We start from the raw sequence: 26,841 nt of genomic DNA, 5'->3' as shown, positions 1-26,841 counted from the left end.
TGGTCCCCCTGACTTTGAGATCCAGTAAGTTGAACTTAGCTCCATATGGGCAAGTTCTCATAATAATCTTCTGAATTAGATATTGGTGCATTGTTTACCACTTAAGAAACCAAAGCTTAGGGAAATATCTAATTCAGAAGATTATTATGAGAAGTTTGAGATACCACATGTAAAGGACCTGGTACACCGCTTAGCACTTATCCCTCAAAATAGTAGCTATCATTATCATTTCATTGTTGACAAAAGAGTCAGGAATTTGTAGGCAAGGCGCACGCGCCTGCGCGCACACACACACACATGCACGCGCGTGCGCACACACACACACACACCTTGCTTCAAAACAGCTCTGCCTATTACATTTCGTGAAACCTCAGACAAGTCCTTTTCTTCTTTTTGCTTTTTTTTTAACCTGTATGATGGATATAATAACAATCTGAGTCTTCAGGTATCAGCTATGATTAAACGAGAGAATGCAGACAGGTAAAAGCATCTAACATAGTTCCTGGCACATAGGCTGCTCAATAAATGTTTATTAAATCTGAATTTAAAGTATATGCCTCATCCAGATTGCAAATATTAGTGACTTTATTCATCCACAGGCATGAAAACTCTGAGTTAGATATGTTCTGATTTTACATCTTTCAAATTACTTGGTCTTAAAGAAGTTATTCATTTTTCTGTAGTGTACATTTAAAGTAAGGTACTTGAAAAAAAAGTGGCTCTGTATAGGAGCCTTATATCTTTATGTAAGTTAATAAAGAGGCTAGGAATGTTCTGCAGGTTTCAGAAATCTGGCGGCTGTTACTTTAACTCTGCAACTTAGACAGAAGACTTCTGTTTCTTTCTGAGCACACTACAGTGAATATTTTGTCTAGCTGCAGGGGAAAAGCTTTGTCATGGACTTTGCAGACAATAGCCTTAAAAGTAAAATGGTCTGCTTTTGGTGCCGGGAGGTTCAGGGGCCTATTGTTAGTGCACAATGGATTTCTATTGCTGCATTCCTGCTTTGCAAAGGTTTGTTAGCTTTTAATGACTGACAGTACTCTATTGCAAATACCGTATTGGCTGTGCCATGTTTACATGCTACTCAAGAATTTTTGTGGAGTGCTGGAAAAAAAGAAACAGTGGTGTTTGTCTGACCTACTCTGATAAGGTTTAAAAAATGATTTCACTCATGAAGTGTTTACTGGGAATGTAGAAACATTGGAAATCCTTGCAGAAGTGTTTTAAAGTTACTTTGAAGGCTTCAATGAATAGAAATATTGATTACAGTAGAGATTTAATCCACTTTATTACTCAGAATTGTCATTATCATTTTCAAAACAATATGGTACAGAAATAGGGATATTTTAAGAAAAAGTAAAAGTAAATTTTATAGGATCTTTCTTCCTTAAATGTAAGAAATGGAGATATTTTGTTACAAAGGAAGAAATGCATTTTGAACATTCCATAGTAAATTCCATAACAAATGTATACACAGTAGTTGTGGTAGGTGTGTTTATGTGTGTGTCTATGTATATTTTTTCATATATCTATTTTTCACCATATGTATAGACTATAGGCTATGTAAAACAGTGAATCACTCAGAGCTTTTCACTATTTTATTTTCCATAAGCTTTTGACATCTGAGAAAAGCAAATAAATAAATAAATAAATAAATAAATGCATTCAATATTGTCAGTTTTTCCAAGGAAATTTCACTTCCACTTTGTTGAAAACTCCACACAGGCCTTGTGACTCTGACAATCAATGGCTGTAAGATGGGGGCCTGAGAAAAGTAGATAGCATTAGCCAAAGATGATGATGATGCCTTAAAATGCATTTTACTGTGTGGAAAATGAACCAGTTTCTAATAATCTTATGGTCTCTAGGCCAGACGGTCCCTTTGATAAGTTAACATGTACTCCCTTTATGCTCCTAGTAGGGGGTAAACAAATGTCTGAACAAGCACAAATACACATAAACACCAATGTGGAGAATGGCAGTGTATGTCTTAGATCTAGATAATAAGTGTGGGTATTGTTATTTAGATGGAGCATACTGGGACACTTATCTTTTAGTACACTCCATTTTCTAACTGAATGCAGTGCTAATCGTGGGATTGAAAGCCATTGTAATTGTGTACCCATCTAAATGCTGACAAGAATATACAATTACATTGTTTGGAATTGAGTTTAATGTTTGGGAGTTTTATTAGCATTTATGTTTACTTATACATTAAAATTCAACACAAAAGAAGAGGTCAAAAACCATGTGATATATAGAAACAAAAAAACAGACTAAAGCATAACCTTGCTCTTTAAAATATATGTGCCCTGTCTCAACAGTGGGCATTTTCAAAGAATGTGATACAAATCTGAAATAAGCAAATAATAGGTTTCCATTGTAAGCATTACTCACTTTGGTAGATTTTGCAATCTTTGTAAAGCTTCTTTTGTACGAACTTTTTTTTTTTTTTTTTAATGTTCATGGTACTGGCAAATCTTTCCACAGTGTGCTTACCACCATACGATGTTAAACACATATTATAAAGTGGATGTAATTGTAAACACACAGAGGGATATAATTACATGTAGCAGATTTAAGAGCTAATTCTTTGCCTTTTTTCCCCCTGCATTTTATCAACATAATTATTTTTTGACTGCAGACTAACACCCTGAAATTGACAAGCATCTATTATAGCAGGAATTTGTTCACCAAATTGAAAAACAATGAACTGCAGGTTTATATGTACCCATTGTCATAAAGAATTAGTAGGGCTTTGTTCCGCAAGAGGAAAAAGCTAATGATTTTGAAACAGCAGGTGACAAAACACATTCTTTTTTTCCCCCCCTGTTATCAGTTTGTTGATGAAGTCATTATGAACTGGGGCCCAGATAGGGATGGCCTTATTTTTAGCAGATAGACTTTTAATGAGCTGCATTGTAAAGACAGTCATGTTGATTTGCTTACATTTTTTTTTTTCCTTTCCTTAGAAACCCCCAGTATCGAAAAGCTACTCTCAAAGGACTGGAAAGACAAACTTCTTGCAATGGGATCAGGGAACTTTGGTGAAATAAAAGGTAACATATTGACAATTATTTTGATCCAAAATGTACTGAAATGAAGTTTATGTTTAGAAACATTAACAGTGAAAAGTGCTGCTCCCTCTTCTGCCTCATGCATTCTGTCTTTGGTGTTTCTTTTCCCTAGCTTGAACGTGGACGTGTCAGGACTCTGACTTTCTCTTTGTGCTTTATTGATAAATGGAATGCTATTTTAACAGACTAAACCCCTGTATCTTCAAAAGGCTTTGGTTTTCATCATTAAAAAAAAATTAAATGATTCACCTTGTCAGTGGGAATGTATTTATATCAGGGTTAAAAACTGCATATGATGCGATGAGTGTATACATTCTACTGTTAGAAGTGTGAAGGTACATAATTTACATTTAAAACCAGACATGGTGAATGGAGAAAGCTTAATAAAAGGTTGTATTGTACTAACAAGAGCAACATTTTTTGTTTGTTTTTATTTGAATCAGACATTGAACACAACTAAGAAAAAGTCTAGACGAACCTCAGATGATACTGAATATTCATATCTTAATAAACTTTTACTAATAGCAGTGGGAAAGGACTTAATTTCCCATATAAAAATAGTTAAATGATCATTTCAGTTAATTTCAAAGTGTGTTTTCTCAGAGCATGGTAGGCAATCTATGGTTTTCTGTCTGTTGCCAGTAGCACACTTGATTCTGAGTTCTAAAGGATTAATCTTGAGAAAAAAATACTTATTCATCAATATTAAAATATTTAGTTGTATATTACACTATATGGTTTTTTGTAGAAGCTGAATATATATTTAAATATCACCAGATTTATATTAATATACATGTAGAAATATGTGTATAAATAACTTTTTTGCATATGTATGTATGCGCACGTGTTCTCCCAATGAAAAAGGCAATTGTCTTTCTTATGGCTCTATGACCTCGCAGCATCCCGCAGAAAGGCAGAACACTAGCATCTCAGCATTTTGAAACTTCCAGAAAATGTTTGACTAAGTGTTTCACTTCTTATCTATTGTATTTGAAGTTTAAATATATTCAGGTTATGATCAAGTATGACTTGGTGGTGAGAGAATGAATGAGGGCTAATCAACAAAATCAGTAACCAAAATCTATCATGGAATCAAATTCAAACAGATAGCAATTAATATGCCTTAAAGAGCTTGAAGACAGAGTTTAAACAGAACAGAGGAATTTCTTTTCCTAGGCCACAGATCCTTTATATTATTATGTTGGCTTTTAACCCATTTACACCTGAGACGTAGAATGTGTTCTCCCAAGGTTCTTTATTCTCCTCTGACCGAGGTGATAACTGAGCATATAGCAGAGAAGACCGCCTGTTCCAAGCCTTGTGATCTCATTCCATTGGAGGACAAACATTTTTCCCTCCCTAGTTTTCTTCACAAGTCGAACTTAAAAGCAGCCACAGCAGTGATGATAAGCTTAGAGAAAAGCAGCTCAGCTATTCTTCCAGGCTTGCCTGTGGGCTTGGTTCAGGAAGCTGCGGTTCAGTCAAAAGAAGTTTCCGTCTTTAATTTTGAGTTTTTTAAAGCTTCGCATTCAGAGCATAAGTTTGGTTATTGTCCTGTGTTCTGTTCAAAAAGCTGTTTTCCAATGCATTTTAAAAGCAACTGTAGACCTTTCTTCTGTTGGGGGGCATGGTTATTAGGTGCTTGGATAGGTTTGGCAGAAAACTGGGAAAATAGCACTGGCTTACTTTTCCTACTGACTGCCCGTGACAGTTGCAATTACTATCCATTGTTCGTAGGTGGCTAGAAAGTGGAAAGGATACAATAGTGTATAGCCCTCTGGGGGTAAATGAATTTGACTTAATGGTGTTTGGGGGGTCAGACACTCTGATTATGCCATGCCCAGGAATGTGGTTTTCATGCCACCTCAGAAGTTATGGGAGAACAATGGCTTTGCTGTTTGCAGCATTTTTTTTTTTTTAATGAAGCAAATAAAGGTGTAAGTCTCATGTACGTGCACACTGTTTTGTGTTGGGATAGGGAAGAATAAGGGTGAGCTTTTTTAAATCTGAAATATGCACATATTCAATTATTAGATGATTTATGAATGATAATTTTGAATAATATATTTGATAGACTCTTGCATATGTTAGGACATTTACAGCCTTTACAGTATTTACCAAGTCTTGTGGATTGAAACTTTTCTCCTCTGTTTACACTGGTCAGTTTTGATTTAACTTTGTAAAAAATTTTAATGTTTGGTTTTTTTTTTATTAATTTTTTTTAACGTTTATTTATTTTTGAGACAGAGAGAGACAAAGCATGAGCGGGGGAGGGTCAGAGAGAGGGAGACACAGTATCTGAAACAGGCTCCAGGCTCTGAGCTGTCAGCACAGAGCCCGACGCGGGGCTCGAACTCACGGACTGCGAGATCATGACCCAAGCCGAAGTCTGCCGCTTAACCGACTGAGCCACCCAGGCGCCCCTAATGTTTGTTTTTGAGAGAGAGAGAGACAGACAGACAGACCATGAACAGGAGAGGGGCAGTGAGAGAGGGAGATGCAAAATCTGAAGCAGGCTCTGAGCTCTGAGCTGTCAGCACAGAGCCCAATGTGGGGCTCCATCCTACAAACCGCGAGATCATGACCTGAGCTAAAATTGGATGTTTAACTGACTGAGACCCCCAGGCACCCCATTTAACTTTTAATAGTTGCAGAAAATGTGTGAGTAAATGAGTGTGTGTGTGTGTGTCTGCATGCACATGTGCGCCCATTCTTGAATATCTAAAATTATAGCCAGATGAGGACAGAGCTCCATTCCTAAATGCTAACCTTCAAGTTGCTGCACGTGAATTCTTTCAGAGCATTTGGACAAAGATTAATATTACAGCTTGGCAAAGTTCAAAGAAGTGTTTCTTGCTATTACTATTTAAAAAGTTAAAATGATAAACTTCTAAAAATAAGAGAAATAAATAGCATTTGGTTTGGATATTTTAGCTATCAATAAATAGTTGTCATACCCACTTAAAGTCAATATCATTCTTCAAGAAACAATGCGGGTTAGTAAAGGTCACCCACTTCTAAGAGCATGAAATTATTTTTCATGTTAGGTTATTTTGCCTGTTAGAATTTATTCCATTTTTATGGTCTGGTACTTTGGAAATGTGAAGTGATTAGGTTTTAAAGTTACATTAGAAACAATCCTCTAAAAAACATACAACAAGGACACTAGATCCAGTTTTGCGGACCAAAACAGTTTGACAAAAAAAAAAAAAAAAAAAAAAAAAAAAAAACTTGGCTAACAATGTATGTATATAAATTGATTAGCTGCCTGAAAAAATGACTTATTTCTTCTCCAGTCATTGATATAGTATGGCTGGTCAGCTTATGGTTTTTGTTGTTGTTGTTATCTGTAGCAGAAGCACAGAGTAACAGTGGTGAGAAAGGTGAAGGAATATCTCCTATAGCCTTGTAGTTGCTGAGAAGAGAAAAAAAAAAGAAAAACAGCGCTTGCACTCCCGTTGGCAACCATGAGTGTCACGCGTTGTTTTAGCTAGCATGAAATTCCATTACACTGAAGGTCAATGCATTGGCACTTCACCTGAGGACAGTATCTGGGGATCCAGGGCAGCTTTGACTAATCTAAACAGAGCATTTGGTTTTCAATAAAGTCATTGCAGGATTTGTATGTTACAGACTTAATTTTTTTTTTTTTTTTTTTTTTGTAGAATTGCAACCAAAAAAATCTGCATGCAAAATTCTCTCAAATAGTTCTTTCTTGGTGAAGTTATAAGAGCAGGGCACTGTTTGAGAGGTTTTTCTGGCTAGGTCACTCAGATAAGCCCAAATCAGTTTCTCCACCAGCCTTGTATGAAGAATTCGTTAAAGCCCGGTTTCTTTCCCATTGGTATCCCTGGTTAGACCCTTTCTCACCCTGCTCAGAATGCATTAATTTGGCTGGCAAAGTGTTGTATCCTGTATTATGAAAAATGCCAGCTGCAGTTGGTATAATAAAAAATTGGCTCTTTTGAAAGCTATAATTTCGTTCTTTCTAGAAGATGGGACATAAAGGCAAACACCAGACAGCTCTAGAATGCCAGTAATAGATTCAAGGAAATAAGCCATTCAGCAATATTTTGGCCTCTTAGAACTCATGATAAATACATAATTTTTAGATGCAACACGTGGGTTAAAGTAGATCCTCTGTTAGGTGACATCACATTTGGAGATAAAAGAGATAGGTGGATTCAGTATGTGGCTTGAAAGAGATAATTCTGTTTAAATAACGTTAGACAATTTGTGAACAAGCAGGTGTGGGAAAGGAATCAGATCCCAGGTAATAAATAAAGAGATCCTTAGAGTTTGTAAGTTTGAAACATGGAAACTATAATGCCAGTATTTAGACATGTAAGGGTTTGTATCACTTTGAAAGTTGTTTTAAACCCATTCTTTTAAAACCAAAAAAAAAAAAAAAAACTATTTAAGAATTGCATGCTTTGCTAATAGTAACTTGGTGACTTATGTCATTTGTACATTCAGCTAAAAAATATATCTGTACATTTTTATAAGGGGGTTGGAAATATTATTTATTAAGGGAACTGTTGTATCTGAAATTTGTTCCATGCAAGAGTGAGCCATAAAGAAGGCACATATAGTCATGCACTTCTAAATAAAGTAAATATTTAATGGTTTTAATCTAGTGAGCTTGTTTTATAGTTCCTCTGTAGTTGCTTATGAGTAATGTTTTCCCTTTTTGTAAAAACCACTTTGTAAGAAACGAAGAAAGACTAGTGCTGTGCAGCATATAAGTTTCTGAAATAAATTTGGCAATGTCCGTAAAAGCAAAAAGTGACTTCATGTTTTCTGCACATCACTGACTTGCTCTGCCCCAGAATGCCAGAGTCTTTATGCCAGTGTGTAAACATAGCCAACAATGGGAAGAGAATGGTCAGACACTGGATCTCGTTGATTTCTGTCTTAGGAAGTTTTACATATCTTTCAAAGCAGGTACTTAATAATGCATGTTTTAAACAGATAATCTTACATATTTAATCTGGATTCTATATTTGAAAATAAAAATATGATTTCCTCAACCTTTTTTTTCTCTCATTTAAAAATAACATTCATTCACTTAATAAAAATTCATTTGTGCAATGGAAGTGAAGATTCTAAAATTAAAATAATTTTAAGAACATTATTTTTTTCTTATAGATATGGACTCCAAAGCTTACACCAGCCAGATTATTAAATGATGGAATTAATCCAGAAACTTTTCCTCTTTTTAAACGACCATTTCTCTTAACTGGGGAAGCATAGTGTAGTCAAAAAGTTGGTATCATGTTGCCCTGATTGTTCCCAGAACTTGTGGAAATCAGTTTAACTCTTTTGGTTTATTGCCTTATCTGCTCATTTAAAAACAGTTGCAGGTTACTATTGATTACATGCCCATCTATATACAGGCACACTGTAAACATTATTCCTTACAAAATGACAGAGACATTTCATTCCCAGTTTACATAGGAATAAATTGAGACTCGCAGAGAGAGAGGGAGAGAGAGAAAGAGAGATCACTTATCCAAAACCACATACTTTAACTGTGACAGAGTCAAGATGTGACCCTATTCCTGCCTGTCTTCGAAGCCGGTGTTCTTTGCATGAGGCTGGATGGTCTCTCTTCAGTAAAGTTGGCATGGATGATCTCTAAAATCCTTTAAAACTTGAAAACATTTCCAGCCCCCATACAGCTGGATGCAGCACCCTCAGATGCAGTGATGCTGTTCTCAGTTCAGATCAGTCCCCAGCCCACACAGCTGTTTTGTATTGTGAGCCTATTTATGCATTTACCTTGCCCTTGTGTACTACCTAGCTTACCATTAGTCCAAACTTAGGGATCCAGTTTGCACTTGATGAATGAATGACAATTTAAAAATGCCATGTTTTGAAAAGATTTTTATTGGCTATGTTAAAGTCTGTAATGTGGCAAGTTGGATGTGATTTAAAAAACAATTTTTTTTTACTTCTTTTATATAATATCCAAGTAAGTGGATGGGATAATCATAGGGAAAGTTTGTAAAATTACAATCTCAGAAGGTAAATATTTGTAATAAATAGTATGGAATTACAAAGAAATAAGAACGATGCTTGCTTTCACTACAAAAATGATGACGCACACATCTTGTTTATGTCATATCTCGGTAGCAAAACATCCAACATAGGATAAGAACAGTAAAGATCATGGGGCGCCTGGGTGGCTCAGTCGGTTAAGCGTCCGACTTCGGCTCAGGTCACGATCTCGCAGTCTGTGGGTTCGAGCCCCGCGTCTGGCTCTGGGCTGATGGCTCAGAGCCTGGAGCCTGCTTCCGATTCTGTGTCTCCCTCTCTCTCTGCCCCTCCCCCATTCATGCTCTGTCTCTCTCTGTCTCAATAATAAATAAAAACGTTAAAAAAAATTAAAAAAAAAAAGAACAGTAAAGATCATAGCTACTTGTCAAGTGTTCCATTTCACTCTTATGTCAGTTGCCTTTAAAACTGAAAGCTTTCTATAGCAGAATATTTAAATCCAAGCCAAAGCCTACTTTTTAAGATATTGAAGCAGCAAAAAAAAAACAAAACAAAAAACCAGAAACAAAACAAAACACACACACACACACTCAAAACACAAAACACTGTTTTTTCAAAACAGTTATAGAAATCTATAAATTAAGAGTATTTATAGTATTAACAGTGTATAATAGAATCAGTTTATTCTGTCTTATAATAAATAATGTTATTCCTTGTATAATTTTAATTGAATCCAACCTCTCAGGTTATCTACATAGCAGTAAAGTGTATGTAGATAAACTTTATCAAAGTTTGATTAAACTTGTTCTTGATGAAAAAGACCAATTCATAGATGTTTATAAGTTGGATCACCTAACAAATACTCCTTTAATGAATTGGAATGATGCCACTAATGCCTTTGATGAAGGAGTGTGCCTTTTCTCTCTTGTTCAATAAGAGCACCACTGAAAGAAGCTTTAGTTGTAAATTTAGACTAACTTAAGTTAGTTTTTATTCATTATATTTTTAAGTCATTCAACAGATATTCCTATCTGTCTTGTCATGTGCTGTGTTTTGGAGATATAATGGTAGCAAGTAGAGTAGACAGATTTCTACCCTTCTAAAGCGTATAGTATAGTAGAGGCTCTTTCATTAGACAGAAATTTTTTTTTAGTTTTTTTTAATGTTTTTTATTTATTTTTGAGACAGAAAGAGACAAAGCATGAGCAGGGGAGGGGGAGAGAGAGAGGGAGACACAGAATCCGAAGCAGGCTCCAGGCTCTGAGCTGTCAGCACAGAGCCCAACGCGGGGCTCGAACTCACAGACCGTGAGATCATGACCTGAGCCGAAGTCGGACACTCAACCGACTGAGCCACCCAGGCGCCCCTAGACAGAAATTTTAAAGGCAGGACAACAAATGGTTTTTAGATCCTTCAAGTACAATACCAGTTGAAAGCAACAATATTAACATTAAAAAAATTAAACCAAGTAAAATCCTGTCCAAGTTATAACACTGATAATCTAAGAAGCACCAATTATTAAAGGAAAAAAAAATCTGGCAAAAATTGACTATACTTTGAAACAAAGAATTACATTTCTGGTAAGTTTTTTGAAGGAAGAAACAATAATCCCCAGTTTATTTTTAGTGTCAAAATTCCAGGCCCTTTCCCTTCTTCTTGAGTGAGTTTACTCTTACATTTACTGTATTTGGGTAATAACTCCTAGCAATTTACTTTGAGTTTGATCATTTTATTTCAAACCATATGTCCATTTCATTTGAGTGGAAGAAAACAATATTGGAGAAATATCAGCTTCCACAGATTTTTTTCTTATTAGTTCAAATGTATTCAAGACCATTTTTAATTTGAGTAATCCTGATGAGGGTTTTCCTTGTGCATAGAATTGTACATTATCAGCCATCAAGGATTTTTCTCTTTTCTTATGAACTTTGCTTTATTCATTTAAGAAGTTGTTATAAAATGTCTTTGTTGTGGTAGGCATTACTCTATAGATTCTGAGTATCCAGCATTGAACAAAACAAACTAGCATTCTGCTGTCTTAAAGCTTATTCTCTATGGAAGATTCAATAAATAAATAACTATATCAATACAATTCAACCTATGGTATTAACTACTATGAACAGAATAAAAATTAAGTGATGTGATGGAAAGTGAGATGGTGTCTTCCTTAATTTCAGTGTTTGGCGTAGGCAGTCTGAGAAGTTGGCATTTATATTACTTCTGGTTGGATCTGAGTTTATTTGTTTATTATCTTTTCCATTTATGTGTCAGCTCTCTGAAGCAGACATTTTTTTCTGGTGTAGACACTGTAGTGTCCCCAACACCTAGAATAGGGGCATTGAAGGGCATTGAAGGAACTCTGTGGGTATGTGCAAAATGAATGAAAGAGAAATGTCTGTCATTTGAAGTGGTTCTCTACCAGGGGAAATTTGGCATTGTCTGGAGACATTTTTGGTTGTTATAACTAGGTGGGAAGTGCTACTAGCATCTAGCCAGACATGCTATAGCACACAGCTCCCCAGAAAAATAATGGTCTAGTCCAAAATATCATCAATGCCAAGACTGAGAAATCTTAATCTAGGAGCAGAGTTTTCCATGGGAAACAATTGGAGTGCAAAGATCCTAAGGTGGGAGCATCTTTGTGTATTGGTATTGGAGGCACTCGAAGAAGGCCATGTGACTGAAGCATTTTTATAAAAGAGAAATGGAAGAGATGTTGCCAAAGAAGGTAAGAGCTAGAGCATTCAGGGCTTTTTAAGGGTAAAGAGTTTGGATTTTATTTTATATGGAGTATAAAGCGATGAAATGTTTTTATACAGCTCTGTGACATGATCTGGCTTACCTTTCTAAATGGATCACTGAACTTTTGCTTGGAGAATAGCTTTTCATAGGAGAAGAAGTGGAAGCAGGTAGAATGGTTAGAAAACTATTGCAGTAGTGAAGGTGAGAAATACTGATGACCTGAAGCAAGAGGTTGTACTGGAAATAAAGATTCATGGGCTAATTTATATGTTCTAGGGTTGATGGGATTCCAGTGAGTTAGATATGGAAAATGAGGCAGACAAAAGAATATAGCAATATATGGATAGTGATATCTCTTACTGAGAGGGGGGTGACAATCTGGTTCCCCTCCTTCATGACTTGTGTCACATTACATTAAGGAATGTTCTGACCTGTACTTCTGTGGAACCTATAGCACTATAGCAATGAGTCAAATGATTACCATGTCTGTAGTTTCTAGGCAGTAGGAAGAACTGAAACAGAATTTTTTTTTTGCCTCTTACATCAGTGATCCTTCATTCTAAGGGAATCGAAGCAGGACTAGCATAGATAAAACACATTAGAGTGCAAAGAAATGAAACATGAAAATAAATTACTATCAGTGACACACAAACATGAACTCATAGATACAGGATTTGTGTCCCCATTGTGTTATATACTTGTATGACTCTTACAAATCTTAATCTAAGTGAAGAAACAGTAGTTTGTCTTTTTGTTTGGGAGCCCTGTGGATTTTTCAGTGATGTTTGTGCGTGCGTGCACACACACACACACACACACACACACACACACATATTTAAAGTCCAGGATGTTTTGTGACTCTTACTAGTTTCTCCAATACTCATAGACCACTTATTGGACCCTCCCCACCCACTGGGAGATAATTATTATGAAGATTATTATAATTTAGAGATGAAACTATAGGGCTTACACCATCTGAACATAGTACTTTTATAAAAGTGGAGAAAACTTCTTTTGCAAAAGCTCAAGTTCCTTAGCTCAACTCTCTTAAACCAAAACCAGAACATCTATGTAACTCATGTAAGATAATACATCTCCTTATTCTCTTGGCTATATGGCATTCCTAAACCTGAGAGTGGTTTAAAGCAAAGTGACTTACTCATTAAAATTTTAGATGATTTGCTACATGCCAGGCATATGAGGGCATAAAAGTTGGTCATTTATAACTGTTGCCATCACAGCTATCTCTGCTAACTTTAGGGTACAAATGTTAAAATCAGATTTATAATACAATGATTAAGGAGTATAGTAAAGATATCCACTGTGTGGATTCCAAAAGAAGGGAACAACTGTTATCAATGAGAATCAGGATAAGAGTCTTAAAGAACAAGACATATGATCTGGAACATGAAGAATTAATGTTAGGGAAGGAATGGCTGAGGTTAAGGTATTGACTTTGTGGGTAATGGTACAAAAGTCACTATGGCTAGAACCTAGGATGCACAAACAAAAGTGAGAAGGTTGGATCATAATTAGAAGGACCTTATTCATCTTTTTCTTAAGTTCACTTATTTTTGAGAGAGACAGCATGCACGAGCATATGCAAGGGAGAGGGGAAGAGGAAGAAGGAGAGAGAATCCTAAGCAGGCTCCGTGCTGTTAGTATGGAGCCCAACATGGAGCTCATTCCCATGAATCATGAGATCATGACTTGAGCTGAAATCAAGAGTCTAATGCTTAACTGACTGAGCCACCCCCAGGTGCCCTAGGACCTTTTCATTCTTAAGAATGAGTTGACATTTTATTCCAAAGACAATAGGGAACTAATGGAAGTGTTTAAATAGGAGTGATATGAGTAGATTTGTTTTTCTAGGAAGGCAATTTTGGCACCAGATTTGAGGATAAACTTGTAGCGGGAAAAAAGAAGTTCTATTAAAAGTTTGTCAAAACAATTTATAAAAAACTTGATGAGAAACGTCAGTGGAGATGGGGAAGGGAGGCTGGAACAAGAACTCTTCCTACATACCGTAGGGCAGCAATTTACACTATGGTATCCTTTATGTAAAGTAAATTGTGTGGGTCAAATTGTGTCCCTCTAAAAATTCATGTGTTAGAGCTCTAACTTCTAGTATCTCAGAATGTGGCTGCACTTGGAGATAAGGTCTGTACAGAGGTAATTAAGTTAAAATGGGGCCATTAGGGTGGACCTAAATCCACTATGATGGCTGTCCTTAAAAGAAAAGGAAATTTGGACATGGAAATGTACAGAGAGAGTGATGATGTGAAGACACAGGAAGAAGATGGCCATCTACAAGCCAAAGAGAAAGATCTGGGGCAGCTCCTTCCCTCACAGCCCTCAGAAGGAACCAACCCTGCTGACACCTTAGTTCTGGACTTCTAGCCAATAAATACAAATTTCTGTTCAAGCCACCCCATCTGTTATGACAGCCCTGGTAAATTAGTGCAGAAATATTCTGGTATATGGTTAAATCTTCATTTACAAGACTAGGATAATAATAGTAATTGTGGTTACCTTAGAAGGAACAGTATTCAGAGGAGACCTTTCACTATATACCCTTTTATAATTATTGATTATTTAGTCATGTGAACATAATAATAATGAAGAAATAACAGTTAACTAATTAAAAGTAAAACTGAAACAGGCTATTTTGAGAAAACATTATTATGATTTGTTGATATAATACATACAGGAGGATGGGTAGTTGAGAAGCAAATTGAGGATGACGTTAATATTTCTAGCTAAGAATGTTGAGTAATGATGTTTTTAAAAATTTTTTAAAAATGGAGTCTCACCTTATACATACTGAATTTTAAAACTGAGATCTAAGGGTGCCTGGATAGCTGGGTCGGTTGGGCATCCGACTTTGGCTCAGGTCATGGGTTCAAGCCCTGTTTCGGGCTCATGTGCTGACAGCTCAGAGCCTAGAGCCTGCTTCAGATTCTGTGTCTCCCTCTCTGTCTCACCCCTGCACTCTCTCTCTCTCTCTCTCTCTCAAAAATAAAATAAACATTAAAAAAAAACACAAAAAAAACGCCTGAAATCTACACTCAGAGATACCTGTTCTGCATGTAAAAGTAAGTTACTATGGCCTGAGGACAAACTCGGGGTAGGCATAAATCTTAATATTTCATTGACTCTGAGACAGTATCCATTGTAAGACTCAGAGAGTTTAAAATAAACAGTGTGTATCTGAGAAGCATTGAATCTGACAAAGTGAAGACAAAAGAGTTTTGTTAATATTTCATATACTGAATGCCAAAATGATATTTGTTTATACTCATCAACAAACAAGTATATTTCTTTACCCATTGTATTACACCACTTATGAAAATGGTTATGTCACCTTAGACTTTTAAGTTATATCTCCACATATTTACATGAAATACATTTTTCTAGGTTTTCTAAGTATGTAAATAATAATAAAATTATAGAAGATTTTCTTAAAAAAATAAAAATATTAAAATGGCTTATAATTCCATCACCTAGAAATAGCCATTAATATATAATTTTCTTCCAGTCTTTTTTTTCTATAAATATAGATATACGCATACACTGAGATATTTATACAATGTTTTCTTTATTTTAATTGAGGTACAGTTGACATACAATATTCTATTAGTTTCAGGTGTACAACATAAGGATGCAATATTTGTGTGTATTCCAAAATAACCACCACCATAGGTATGGTTAACATCCATCACTATACACAGTTCCAAAGTGTTTGCTTGTGATGAGAACTTTTAAGATTTACTTTCTTAGCAACTTTCAAATATGCAGTACAGTATTATTAGCTATAGTCACCATGACATCCCCATGACTTATTTATTTTATAACTGGAACTTTGTACATTTTGACCCCTTTCACCTATTTCACTCACCCCATACCCCTGCCTCTAGCAACTACCAATCTGTTTTCCAAATTTATGAGATTGGTTTCTTGTTTCTCTTTATATTTCAGATACCACATATAAGTTAGATCATATGGTGTTTGTCTTTCTCTGTCTGACTTAGTTCACATAGTATAATGCTCTTAAGCTCCATTCATATTTTCACAAATGACAAGATTTTATTCATTTTTTATCGCTTAATAATATTCCAGTGTCTGTGTGTGTGTGTGTGTGTGTGTGTGTGTGTGTGCGCGTGCGCGTGTTCATCCACTCACCTGTCAATGGACATAGGCTGTCTTTATATCATGGCTATTGTAAAAACCGTTGCCATAAACGTGAGGGTTCATATATCTCTTCAAGTCAGTGTGTTAATTTTCTTTGCATAAATACCCAGAAGTGGAATTGCTAGATCATATGATAGTTCTACTTTTAATTTTTTGAGAAACATTCATACTATTTTCCATAATAGTCACACCAGTCTACACTACCACCAACAGTGCACAGAGTCCCCTTTTTTCCACATCCTTGCCAACACTTATTTCTTGTCTTTTTAATAACAGCCATTCTATCAGGTGTGAGATGATCTCTCACTGTAGTTTTGATTTGCATTTCCCTGATGATTAGTGATGTTGAGCATCTTTTCATGTACCTGTTGACCTTCCCTGTGTCTTCTTTGGAAAAATGTTTATATTCTCTGCCCATTTTTAGTTGGATTGGATTTTAGTTGTTTTGTTTGCTGTTGAGTTGTATGAATTCTTTATTTATTTTGGATATATAACCTTCTATCAGATATATAATTTTCTCCCATTGAGTAGGTTGCCTTTTCACATATGTTTTATTGTTACCCAGTTTTTTGACCTAGTTTAAAAATTATTTTAATGTTTATTTTTATTTTTGAGGTGGGGGAGGGACAGAGAGAGAGGGAGACACAGAATCCAACGCAGGCTCCAGTCTCTGAGCTATCAGCACAGAGCCCAACACAGGGCTCGAACCCACTAACTGTGATCATGACCTGAACTGAAGTTGGATGCTTAACTGACCGAGCCACCCAAGTGCCCCTGACCTAGCTTTATATCATGAAAAAGCTCATTAAATATTCTCTAACAAAGTTTGTTCATGGATGCAAAATACTCTATGATCTGGGTGTTCATAATTATTTGATTATTCCCATTTGAAATTGAGATTGTTTCTAATATTTCATATAAAACACTTTTTAATACTTAATTTCTTATAATTTCCTGGGCTAGATTTTTATAAGTGAAATTATCTTTGCAGATAATGAGGATTCCAAGGCCTGCTATGTATTACTTTTCCTAGTATGTATTCCTAGAAATGTGGTAGCCATGTATTTCTCTTTACTGATGACATGTGAAGATGTATATCTTACCGTCACTTGAATATTTTCTTTAAAAAAATGTCCCAGTATATATTTAGATTATTTATTATTAGAATTCTAATTGCAACAGTTATATTGTTATTCTTAGAATAAGTGTTCAGCTGTTCAGTAGAACCCAAATATCTGAAGTATAATAAATTATTAGCAACAATTTATTGGGCACCTGCCCTGAGTAATGCTAGGTACTAATCATAAGGAATGCAATGCATGCTTCTTGACTTCTGTTCATTCATAATTTCTTTTCTAGATATTTATTCTCTAGCCCTAAATTACATTAGAAACTTTTTCCATTCCAAATGGGCACATGAAAATTATAAGCCACTAATGATAGCTACTATTTCCTAAAAGGGACAGGCATCTTCAGCATAAATTGTTAGAGAGAAATACAGTGGGATGGGGAAGGGTGACTGAGTTGTAACAGATCCTTCTATCTAATTACATATACAGGTGGCAAATGCATTATTAAACTAGTGCTTAGTGTCTTATATTAAAGTGAAAATTGTAATTAAAAAGTATGTTCTCTCCTACTGCGAGTACTTTACCATAGGGGTCCTGTCTATCTGGTGAATTTGAAAAGAACATCTAAAAGTGATATTGTTCCTGTTTCGGTGAACTGCTCACTTTTCTGGTGCATCAAATCAGTATTTTAACCTGTCGAAGAACATTCATTGCATGTTTTAAATATCCAGAGCATGTTATTTATTCTTAAATGACTGCTGTGACTTCTTCTCCAAGTCTTGAATTAACTATAATCTTGGGTGGCTATGTTATGATCTCTTAGTTTTCCCACCATATTTCATTACCTCATGATAGCCTAAATTTATATTCTCAATCTTGAATATTTTATCTGCTAACGATATGCTATTTTTGAAGAAAGCCTCTGAGTGGCAGATGAGAAAACTGTCTAAAATTATATTGGCTAATAGATATCTTCCCCCTTTTTCATGTAGAATTCCTTGGTTCCAACTCTTTAAGATTCTTTTTTGAGAAAAGGAGAATCGTATTGCTGATAATAATAACTTGATCTCTTAATAACTATGGTTCTTAAATGTTCATGTTTTTGTCTTGCCTCTTTAAGTTGATTAAAAAACAAAACAAACAAACAAACAAAAAACTACTTAGGACCAGGAGCTGTGCTTTAGGCTTCTTTTTATTTCTGTCAGATCCCAGCATAGAACATTACAATAGTAGATGCTCACCCAGACATTTTTTTATTTACTTGTAAAATCAAAAGCTATGGATGATTACTTATCATACATAAAAACAATCAAAATATTTGTTCATTCTGATATTTTATAAAGGGGAATTAGCCATTACTTTTCACTGTTTAGTGAAAAATCCAAAGTAGGTATATGCTTGTGTATATAGGTATATAGTAGGTATATACCTTACATTTAGAATAGTTCTTATACAAGAGAATCATTGTCATTGAAAAATCACTCTCTCCTCATTTCCCTTTTCTTGTATATTTTATTGCTATGTTATTTTCAGGGACTCCTGAAAGCCTAGCTGAGAAAGAGAGGCAGCTCATGGGTATGATCAATCAACTGACCAGTCTGCGAGAGCAGCTATTGGCTGCCCACGATGAGCAGAAGAAACTGGCTGCATCTCAGATTGAGAAACAGCGCCAGCAAATGGAGCTGGCCAAACAGCAACAAGAACAGGTGAGTAAGAGCCTGAGACACAAATTCCTGAGGCATTGTTTTGCCTGCTATTCATAGGTCACTCTCCTAGGCACACAAAGTCCAATAAAAGCCTTTCTTCCCACCCCACATGAATAAATAAAAAGCAAAATACAAAGTAATCAAACAAACAAAAAACTTTGATCTGAAAAAGCTTAATCAGCTACTTCCGTGCTATATAACACAGAAGTAATTGTAACCAAGGTGAAATTCTGATAGGTCATGCAAAAAGTACCAGATCGAATCATGGAGAGTCAAGAGAACATTTCTAGTCAAGGACGCGTGAAAGATTTCATTCAACAGGTGTTTAGTATGAGCTTTGCAGATAAGTAGGATTCAACATGTGAAGAAAATTAGTTATGGCACAGGAAGTTTAGTTAGAAGGCTATTATAATAACTTCAATAAGGAGTGAGAATCTAAACTAGGTAAGAGTCTAAACTTAAATGACCACAGAAAAAAGAGAAGGGAAGAATAAACAGGTGGAAATTTTATGATTAGTTGAGTTTTTTGAGTGGGCAAAAGATTGAGGAAAGATACTGAGCCGGGGTTACTAGGTAAAGTCAGGAAGAGGGCAATTCGGAAAAGCAGGTGGTTTTATCATGTTGAATTAGAGCTGTTGGTTTTCCAACTAGAGGTATGTGAAAAACAGCAAGAAATACCAATTGACAGTTGGGAAAACAGGGCTCAACTAAATTTCTTAGACTATTTACATAGAGATGGTAGTTTAAACCATTGGAGTAGATAAATTTCATTCATTTATTCAACAGATAGTAATCAAATGTCTCTCGTGTGCCAGGCACTGTGCTAACTTCTGAGGCTACGTCACTTAACCAGAAAGATAAAACCGCTAAATTCTAGTGGAAAGAGAGAAGTGATTAATGGAGAAAAAGAGAAATTAACAAAATAATTTGACAGTGATATGTAATTTGATGAAATGTAATTACAGTAATTTAATAAATATTGATTGCTATGGCAAGGCAATGTTTCTTAGATTGGGTGGTTGGATCTGGCAGTTGAGTTCAGATCTCCCTGACAGAAAAGAGGCAGCCATATGAATATCTGGGGCCAGAGTGTTTCATGAAGGGGATGACAGGTTTGTAAGCCCTAAATTAGAATAGTGGTGACATCATGAGAAAATGGAAAGGAACTAAGGGTAGATCCTTGCGAGATAGTGGCATACAGCTGGTAGAGAAAGGAAAATGAACAATTCCAGAAAAATAAAGCTACTAGATTTGTCATTTAGTTTCTCACTGTTGGCCTTTTATGAGTGTGGCTTCTATGGAGCTTTAGTGGTAGAAATGAGACATAAGAATTGACAAATGTATAGTAGGAAAATGGAGGCGATACACAAGAACTTTCACTAAAGAAAATTGGTAGTGTTGGGAAAGAAAGAAGGGAGTCTTAGGGTGAGTTTACATAGAGAGATGGTACATCTTTTCTGGGGCTAACTTCCTTTGCCATCCCCTATTCTGGGCTCAGTCCATTCACCATCCTAAATGGAAGAAGACCATTAGTTAGCTACGGGTGTTTGTGTTTTCACACATCCTTGCAAAACCCTTCCTAAGCAGTTTTCTTTTTTTCTAATTTAAAAAAAAATTAACATTTTATTTAGTTTTGAGACAGAGCATGAACGGGGGAGGGTCAGAGAGAGAGGGAGACACAGAATCTGAAACAGGCTCCAGGCTCTGAGCTGTCAGCACAGAGCCCGACACAGGGCTCGAACTCACGGACTGTGAGATCATGACCTGAGCCGAAGTCAGACGCTTAACTGACTTTACCACCCAGGCGCCCCATAAGCAGTTTTCAAAATGTAAACTAGCAGAGTTGAAAGAAGAAATATTCAGGTTACATTTGAGGAGACTCCTTTCAGTTTACTCTTCCCTACTTGGTCATTCATCTCTGCTTGAAAGATAATGCTTTCATGTTTAATGAAATGCCTCATCAGTTTCCTTGAAGATACATTTGGCCTGTTCTTGAATATGGCCCATGTTTCTCTTGCATTGCCCTTGTGATAAAAGTTCAGTATGTTTGCCTCTGACAGTCTAGAAAAAGACTACTCTTTTCTTGTTCACAATTCTCAATACTTTCAAACACCTGAATTCTAGAAAATTCTAACAGCTTCTGAAACTGTTTCTGGGATACTTCTTTTTAGAGAATCCCTCCTTTGGTGGATCTAAGGGCATATTTGTCCTGAAAAATCCAAGTGATCACTAATAGAGAGCAAAGTCCTCTTCATTCTTCTTTCACATTCTGGCCCATCTGCACACATCATCAAAGATTCTAGAATTTTTTTTTACTTTTTCTGACATTATCCTTGGAATGTTAGAAATCATTAGGTTCTTCCAGAATTTCTCTCCTCTGTTGGAGAGATGCTAAGCAATGATGCCTGCATAGCCTGAGAAAAGATCCCCTGTGAAAGCTTCAGGTCAGATTTCTAGAGCCTGTTTTGTTCCCCAAGATCTTCTCTACCATGCAGTGCTGGCATGCATAACCACCAAGCTTGTGATCACATTTATCTTTTCATTAGGACACAGGGAAATCTCTGAAACACATTTAATGCTTACTCTGTAGGATTCAGGTTAAGTGTATCTTCTCTTGAGAACTCCTTTTCTGACCCTCCTTTCCAAACTCCCTACTCATTGTAGGGTGTCCCTACTCTGTACACTCTACTGTTCCCATTACAGCCCTTAGAGATGCTAATGAACCTGTATACTGATCAGCTTTGCCACTGGACTCTTCGACTGCCATTCCACATCTTTCATTCAACAAATTCAACTACTGAGCACCAATTTGATGCCAGGTTCTGTTCTAGTTACTGGGATACAACAAGGAATAAAACAGACAAAAATTCCTAATGTGTTGAATTCTAATTAGGAAAAGATAGTAAATAAACAGGTAATATATAGTAAATGTTGATAAGGGATATAAGTAAAGGAGAGAATTAGGGATGTGAGTACTGGGTAGAGAAGCTCTTTTAAAATGGGTGATCAGGGAAGACCTCACTGACAGGGTGACATTTGAGCAGAGACTTGCAGGAGATGAGGGAGTGAGCAGTGCAGTTATCTAGGGACAGAGGTTCCAGATGGAGGGGAAAGCAAGTGCAAAGGCCCAGAGGCAGGTATATCCATGGGAGATAAGAGCATTCTTGGTGTGTTCAAGAGACAGGAGAGCAGTGTTGCAAGAGTAGGGGAGGGGTGGGTACAAAGGGAAGAGCAGGAAAAGGTGAAACCAGAGAGGCCAAATCATACAGGGTCTTGCAGGCATCATATGGACGCTGGCTTCTGCTCTGAGTGAGAGGGTTTTGAAAAGATAAATAACATGACACAACTTATATTTTAAAAGGATCTCTCCAGATACTGATATATAATAGGCTGTAGGGAGCAAAGGCAGAAGCAGAAAGAGCAATAGGAGACTATTATAATAATCCAGAAGGAGAAAGCAGTGGCTTGGAATGGGAGGAAGTGTGGAGGGGTGTGTGAAGTGGTCAATGTCTTGATGAATTCATAAGGTGCTGAAAGAAAGATTTAAATTTAAACTTCAGCTGAAATGATATGTGGGAGGAAAGGACCAGATTTAAGTAAAAGAGGGATACTCCTTTTCCTACCATTTCTTTCCTGCTTTCTTCAGGGGAAAAAAATTGATTTTTAAAAACCCTGTTCCTAAGATAAAATGAAAGCACGTAAATAACTATAATTTGTACCAGTGCCGTTAAGGGAAATAAAAAGTTAATTGTGCAGCCAGGTAGACCCATGTTCCTCATACAGTTTCTTTACTTTCATTCAGAGTAATGGACCCTGCAGGTGTCAAATTTTTCCTGAATTTTTAGCTTTGTGATACAGAGATTAAGGGACATACATTTATAATGAAAACAATCTTGATTATAACATGATGAGAGTAAGAAATAGAGCTTATTTATAAGAGTGATACTTTTTATGAAGTTAGAAGTTACATTCTCATGAGAAGGTTTCCTACCTGACAGCATGTAATAAAGTATTTAAAATTTTCTTCTCATCTATTCATTCATGCTTTCTTCATCAATATTCCTTCTGTACCATGCTTTGCACAGTGAGTAAAATATACACGATTCCTCACCTCACTGTATTTATGGATTTCGACCTAGTTGACAGTACCATGTTAATTAAAACAAAAATAAGATAAAGATAAAATCATAGTATGTTATGTAGTATTAAGTAAATGTATAAGGTGTTACAAGAGTGAATAACAGGAGGTGATTGTGCTAGTCCCTGGCTTAGAAAACACTCAAAGATGACTGCATGGAGGGCTAAGTCCTGAGTTTAGTTTTGAACTTGTTGAATATGAAGTATTCTTGGGAATGCCATTGGAAAAATGGGTCTGAAGCTTAACACAAAGGTGTGGTCTAGAGAAACAAATTTGTAAACACTTGGCACCTGGGGGGAAGAATTGAGTCTAAAACTGAGCCATATACAACTATGGCATTGAATGGCTGGACAGGGCGATTGAAGGTAACTATGAAGAAACAGACTGAGGCAGGAGCAAACCCAGGGAAATGTGATGTCGTAGAAGTCAGGGAGGAAAGTTCAGATCGAGGGAGAAAACTTCAGTGTTGAATTTTGATGAAAGGCCAAAAGGCGAGGTCCAAAAGACACTTTAGAGTTTAAAAAATGACGTTAACCGTGACTTTTACGAGGAATCTTTTTAGTGAGAGCAGAATCCTTAAGACTGGGAGCAGAAACCATAATGGAGTGCATTGAGGACTTAGCAGTTTAGGGGTTTGTGGGAGGTAGAAATGAGGGCAGTATTTATGAAAAAAAAAACCCAAAAAACAAAAACAAATACCAAAACCTCACGAAGGCATACAGCCTCTCCTAACACAATATTTTGTGCTACCCTGAACTCCCAGGTGAAAATAACCCCCTGTTGACGCGATACTTTCTTTTGTAGAAAAGAGCTAAAAAATGCCAGAGGCAGTACGCTCTTAATGTATTGCCTGGAAGGAAGAGGGATTTTTGACACTCTACCATTTCATACTGGATTCGATCACTGTCATAGTGTCCTAGGCCTCATTTGTTTTAGGCCAAAAGAAACTGTTCCAGAAGACTAAATACCTTGTTTGATCTTACTTAAGAGTGAATTGCTGGTACCGTGTAGAGGCACAGGCACATCTATTTTCATCATCTTAATCAGTGTCAAATCAAACTTTGAGAAACAGAACATTGGTAATTTCCCCCTGGGACAACAATATACTTTTAAATTTTTCATGTGCAATTTCTCCACAGATTGCAAGACAGCAGCAGCAGCTCCTGCAGCAACAACACAAAATCAATTTGCTTCAGCAACAGATCCAGGTCAGAAATCATAATTTCATACATACTTCCAATTAAATATATATATATATATATATATATATATATATATATATATATATATATATATTCTGTTTCTAATTTTTAGATCACCTTACTGGAGTGACCTCCAACACAAACATTATTTTTGGCTTAATTCATGCCGTGTTATCTCCTGTGCCATGAGAATCTTGCAAATGGTGGCCATCACAGGCCCTACTATGTCAGGAAGCTCCATTCTGAGCAAGCGGGCAGTCATTTTCATCCTTTACCAAAAGGAAATTATTGCAGAGATATGTTAAAAAGATTTCATTTGCTCTATTCTTTAACATGCCCATCAGTGTTCTTAATGAATGACATGCAGGGGAGGCAAAGCAAAAAGGTATGGCAAGTTTGTTAGAGAGCAGTGGCAGAGAGTATGTTCTACCGTATGCTCAAGAGCCACACGCGATAGAGGTTGAGGTTAGGGAAGGTGATGAATTTCACCCTTCATGTTGCCTGGAGGAACCAAGAGCAAGGGCTCTATGTGCATATAGACATGTTCTATGCATATTTTGCTTATATGGAAACGTGTGATGGTGAGGAGCCATCCATGAAGAACAAGAAAGCAGCTATATTGCCAACAAAAAGAAAAAATAAGTTGTCAGAGATGTCCAGTCTTCACCACTTGCTAGCGGCATGAATTATGACAAAATTGTTTCCCTTTCTGAAAATTCCCTTTCTGAAAGCACCTATTTCATAGAGTATTTATGAGGATTTAATGGAGTTATGGGTGGAGCATTGCAGCATAGTATCAAGGCACACAGTAGGTCCTCAATACATACTTGCTATTACTAGCAAGAAAGGGAAACTGATTCATAGAGCTATGAATCCAACCCTATGTAACATTACCCTTTAGAAGCATATGTTAGAGAAGAGGAAATCATCACTCTCTTGGACTTCTATCTTGAGATGCCAACATATTAAGAAGAAGTTTATCATTCTTTTGAAGTTCTATTTTGAGAATCCAGCATATTTCTTTTATTAAGTTTAAATACCATAAGAGACAGAAGCATACATGTCTACATTAGTTCACTTTTGTATTTAATCACATTTAGACTTCATTGCCAACGAAGTTTAGCCCATTTTACCTAACTGGGTCAAGTACACTTCATTTCCCTGGATTATATAGCACAATCAGGGTTTACTCGTTCTTGGGGCACCTGAAATTTTAGTGAGCTAGTCACAGGTTGGTGAGACAGAGAAACATCAGTGAGATGATCCAGCCAGGATTCTTTGCTTTCCTTCACTGTAATGACAAGCAGCAAATCCTAATGTGATGTTACATATGTTCATATCTGGCAAGTGGTTATTCAGTGGTTTAAAACTGTTCATTGGGCTTCCTGTTCAGTCTAAGTATGCTGTCTTTGAATATAGTTTTAGTTGATGATACCAGGTTAACTACATTTAATATGTTTTTAATTATTGAAAATCTAAAACAACAAAATGCTTATGGCAACTTCTCATTATCAATAAGCAATTCCATAATCAGCAGTATGGCCCTTTGCAAGTCACTCAGTTTCACTGTAATTTGAAGACACACCGGTGATTTTAAATTTTTGTAATTTTTGTAATACTGAGATAGTCCTTTGTTAAACAGAATTGCAAAAATATATCTAAACCAGTAGTATGAATACGTAGAAGGCTCATAAGCTATGTCACCTGACCATATAAGTTTAGCCAACACCTTCAGTAGTTCTTTTGGAGTCCTGCCACAGTTACGACCACTACGTTCAAATGTGGATTTTAAGCTCAGTCATAGTGGCCTGGTGTTGAAATGGATAGATTCCTTGCACCAGAGCACGGAGCACTACAATTTATAAGTCAGAGAATTTTTAAAATGAAGTTCCTTAACATTTACCTGCCCTAGAAATGATATGACTATGGAAACTGTATTCCAGAGAGCTAAAGCCAAGTTTAATGGCTTGCCCAAGATTACACAACCATTTACAGGTTGCACTAAGATCAGAAGCAAAGTTTTCTGACTACTCGTAGAAATTTTGCTGAATATGAGAATTTTAAAAGCTTAAAATTTCTATGATCAAACTGTTAAGTTGCTGGCCTCCACTAGTTCACAGAGTGAGAAAAAAACAAAACACCAATAGTCCCTAAAGGAATTAATGTCATACTAATAGTAATTTTAGGAAAACATTAAGAGATGTTGAGATACTGTATCTATTTATTTGTCCTCTTTCTAGTGTTAGCACAAATAAATGATACTGACAGAGTCAAAACCCATTAATCTATTATTTTTTTTTTTAATCTTGGAAGTAGGGAATCTTTCAGGCAAAAAAAAAGGTACTGAGCAAGACTGATGATCTGAAAGGAATTCATTTTCACAGCTTCTAGTATATTCATTAACTAAAAGCATAGTTCTAAAGTATATTTTATAAATCATTGATTTGGGGAAATCTCACAAATACTTAACAATTATGAAAGTCACAATATATTTAGTCTAGTGAGAGATTGCTCAAACAGTTATGGGAAGGACTTCTGTAGTGACATGTGTAGAAATAGATGATTAAAAATGTAGAACAGATACTTTTATTTGCTCGTATAAATCCTTACAATATTTCTCTTTCAGAATATTTTCTCTCCCTTTCTTCTTCTTCCCTCATCCCCCTTTCCTTAGCAGCATATAGCAAGGAAGAAGAGTAAAAATCAAACCTGCTA

At 36.1% G+C, this 26,841-nt stretch overlaps 1 protein-coding gene across 22 annotated transcripts in view; it reads left to right on the top strand.

The window, feature by feature from the left end:
• Positions 1-26,841, top strand: part of SOX5 (SRY-box transcription factor 5) — a 1,003,938-nt gene that overhangs the window by 782,650 nt on the left and 194,447 nt on the right. For 19 of the 22 annotated variants that reach the window (XM_042946059.1, XM_042946058.1, XM_042946055.1 and 16 more), the window contains 3 exons: positions 2,976-3,062; positions 18,614-18,786; positions 24,064-24,132. In XM_042946059.1, coding sequence (XP_042801993.1) covers positions 2,976-3,062; positions 18,614-18,786; positions 24,064-24,132 — 329 coding nt within the window. Of the gene's footprint in view, positions 1-470; positions 481-2,975; positions 3,063-18,613; positions 18,787-21,148; positions 21,231-24,063; positions 24,133-26,841 lie in introns of those variants that run through there. The other 3 variants (XM_042946072.1, XM_042946073.1, XM_042946070.1) reach the window with 2 other exon arrangements.

Source organism: Panthera leo, chromosome B4 (assembly GCF_018350215.1).
Source record: "Panthera leo isolate Ple1 chromosome B4, P.leo_Ple1_pat1.1, whole genome shotgun sequence".
NCBI lineage: Eukaryota > Metazoa > Chordata > Mammalia > Carnivora > Felidae > Panthera > Panthera leo.
Note: the sequence above shows the minus strand (reverse complement) of the source record. Positions and strands in the feature narration are given on the sequence as shown.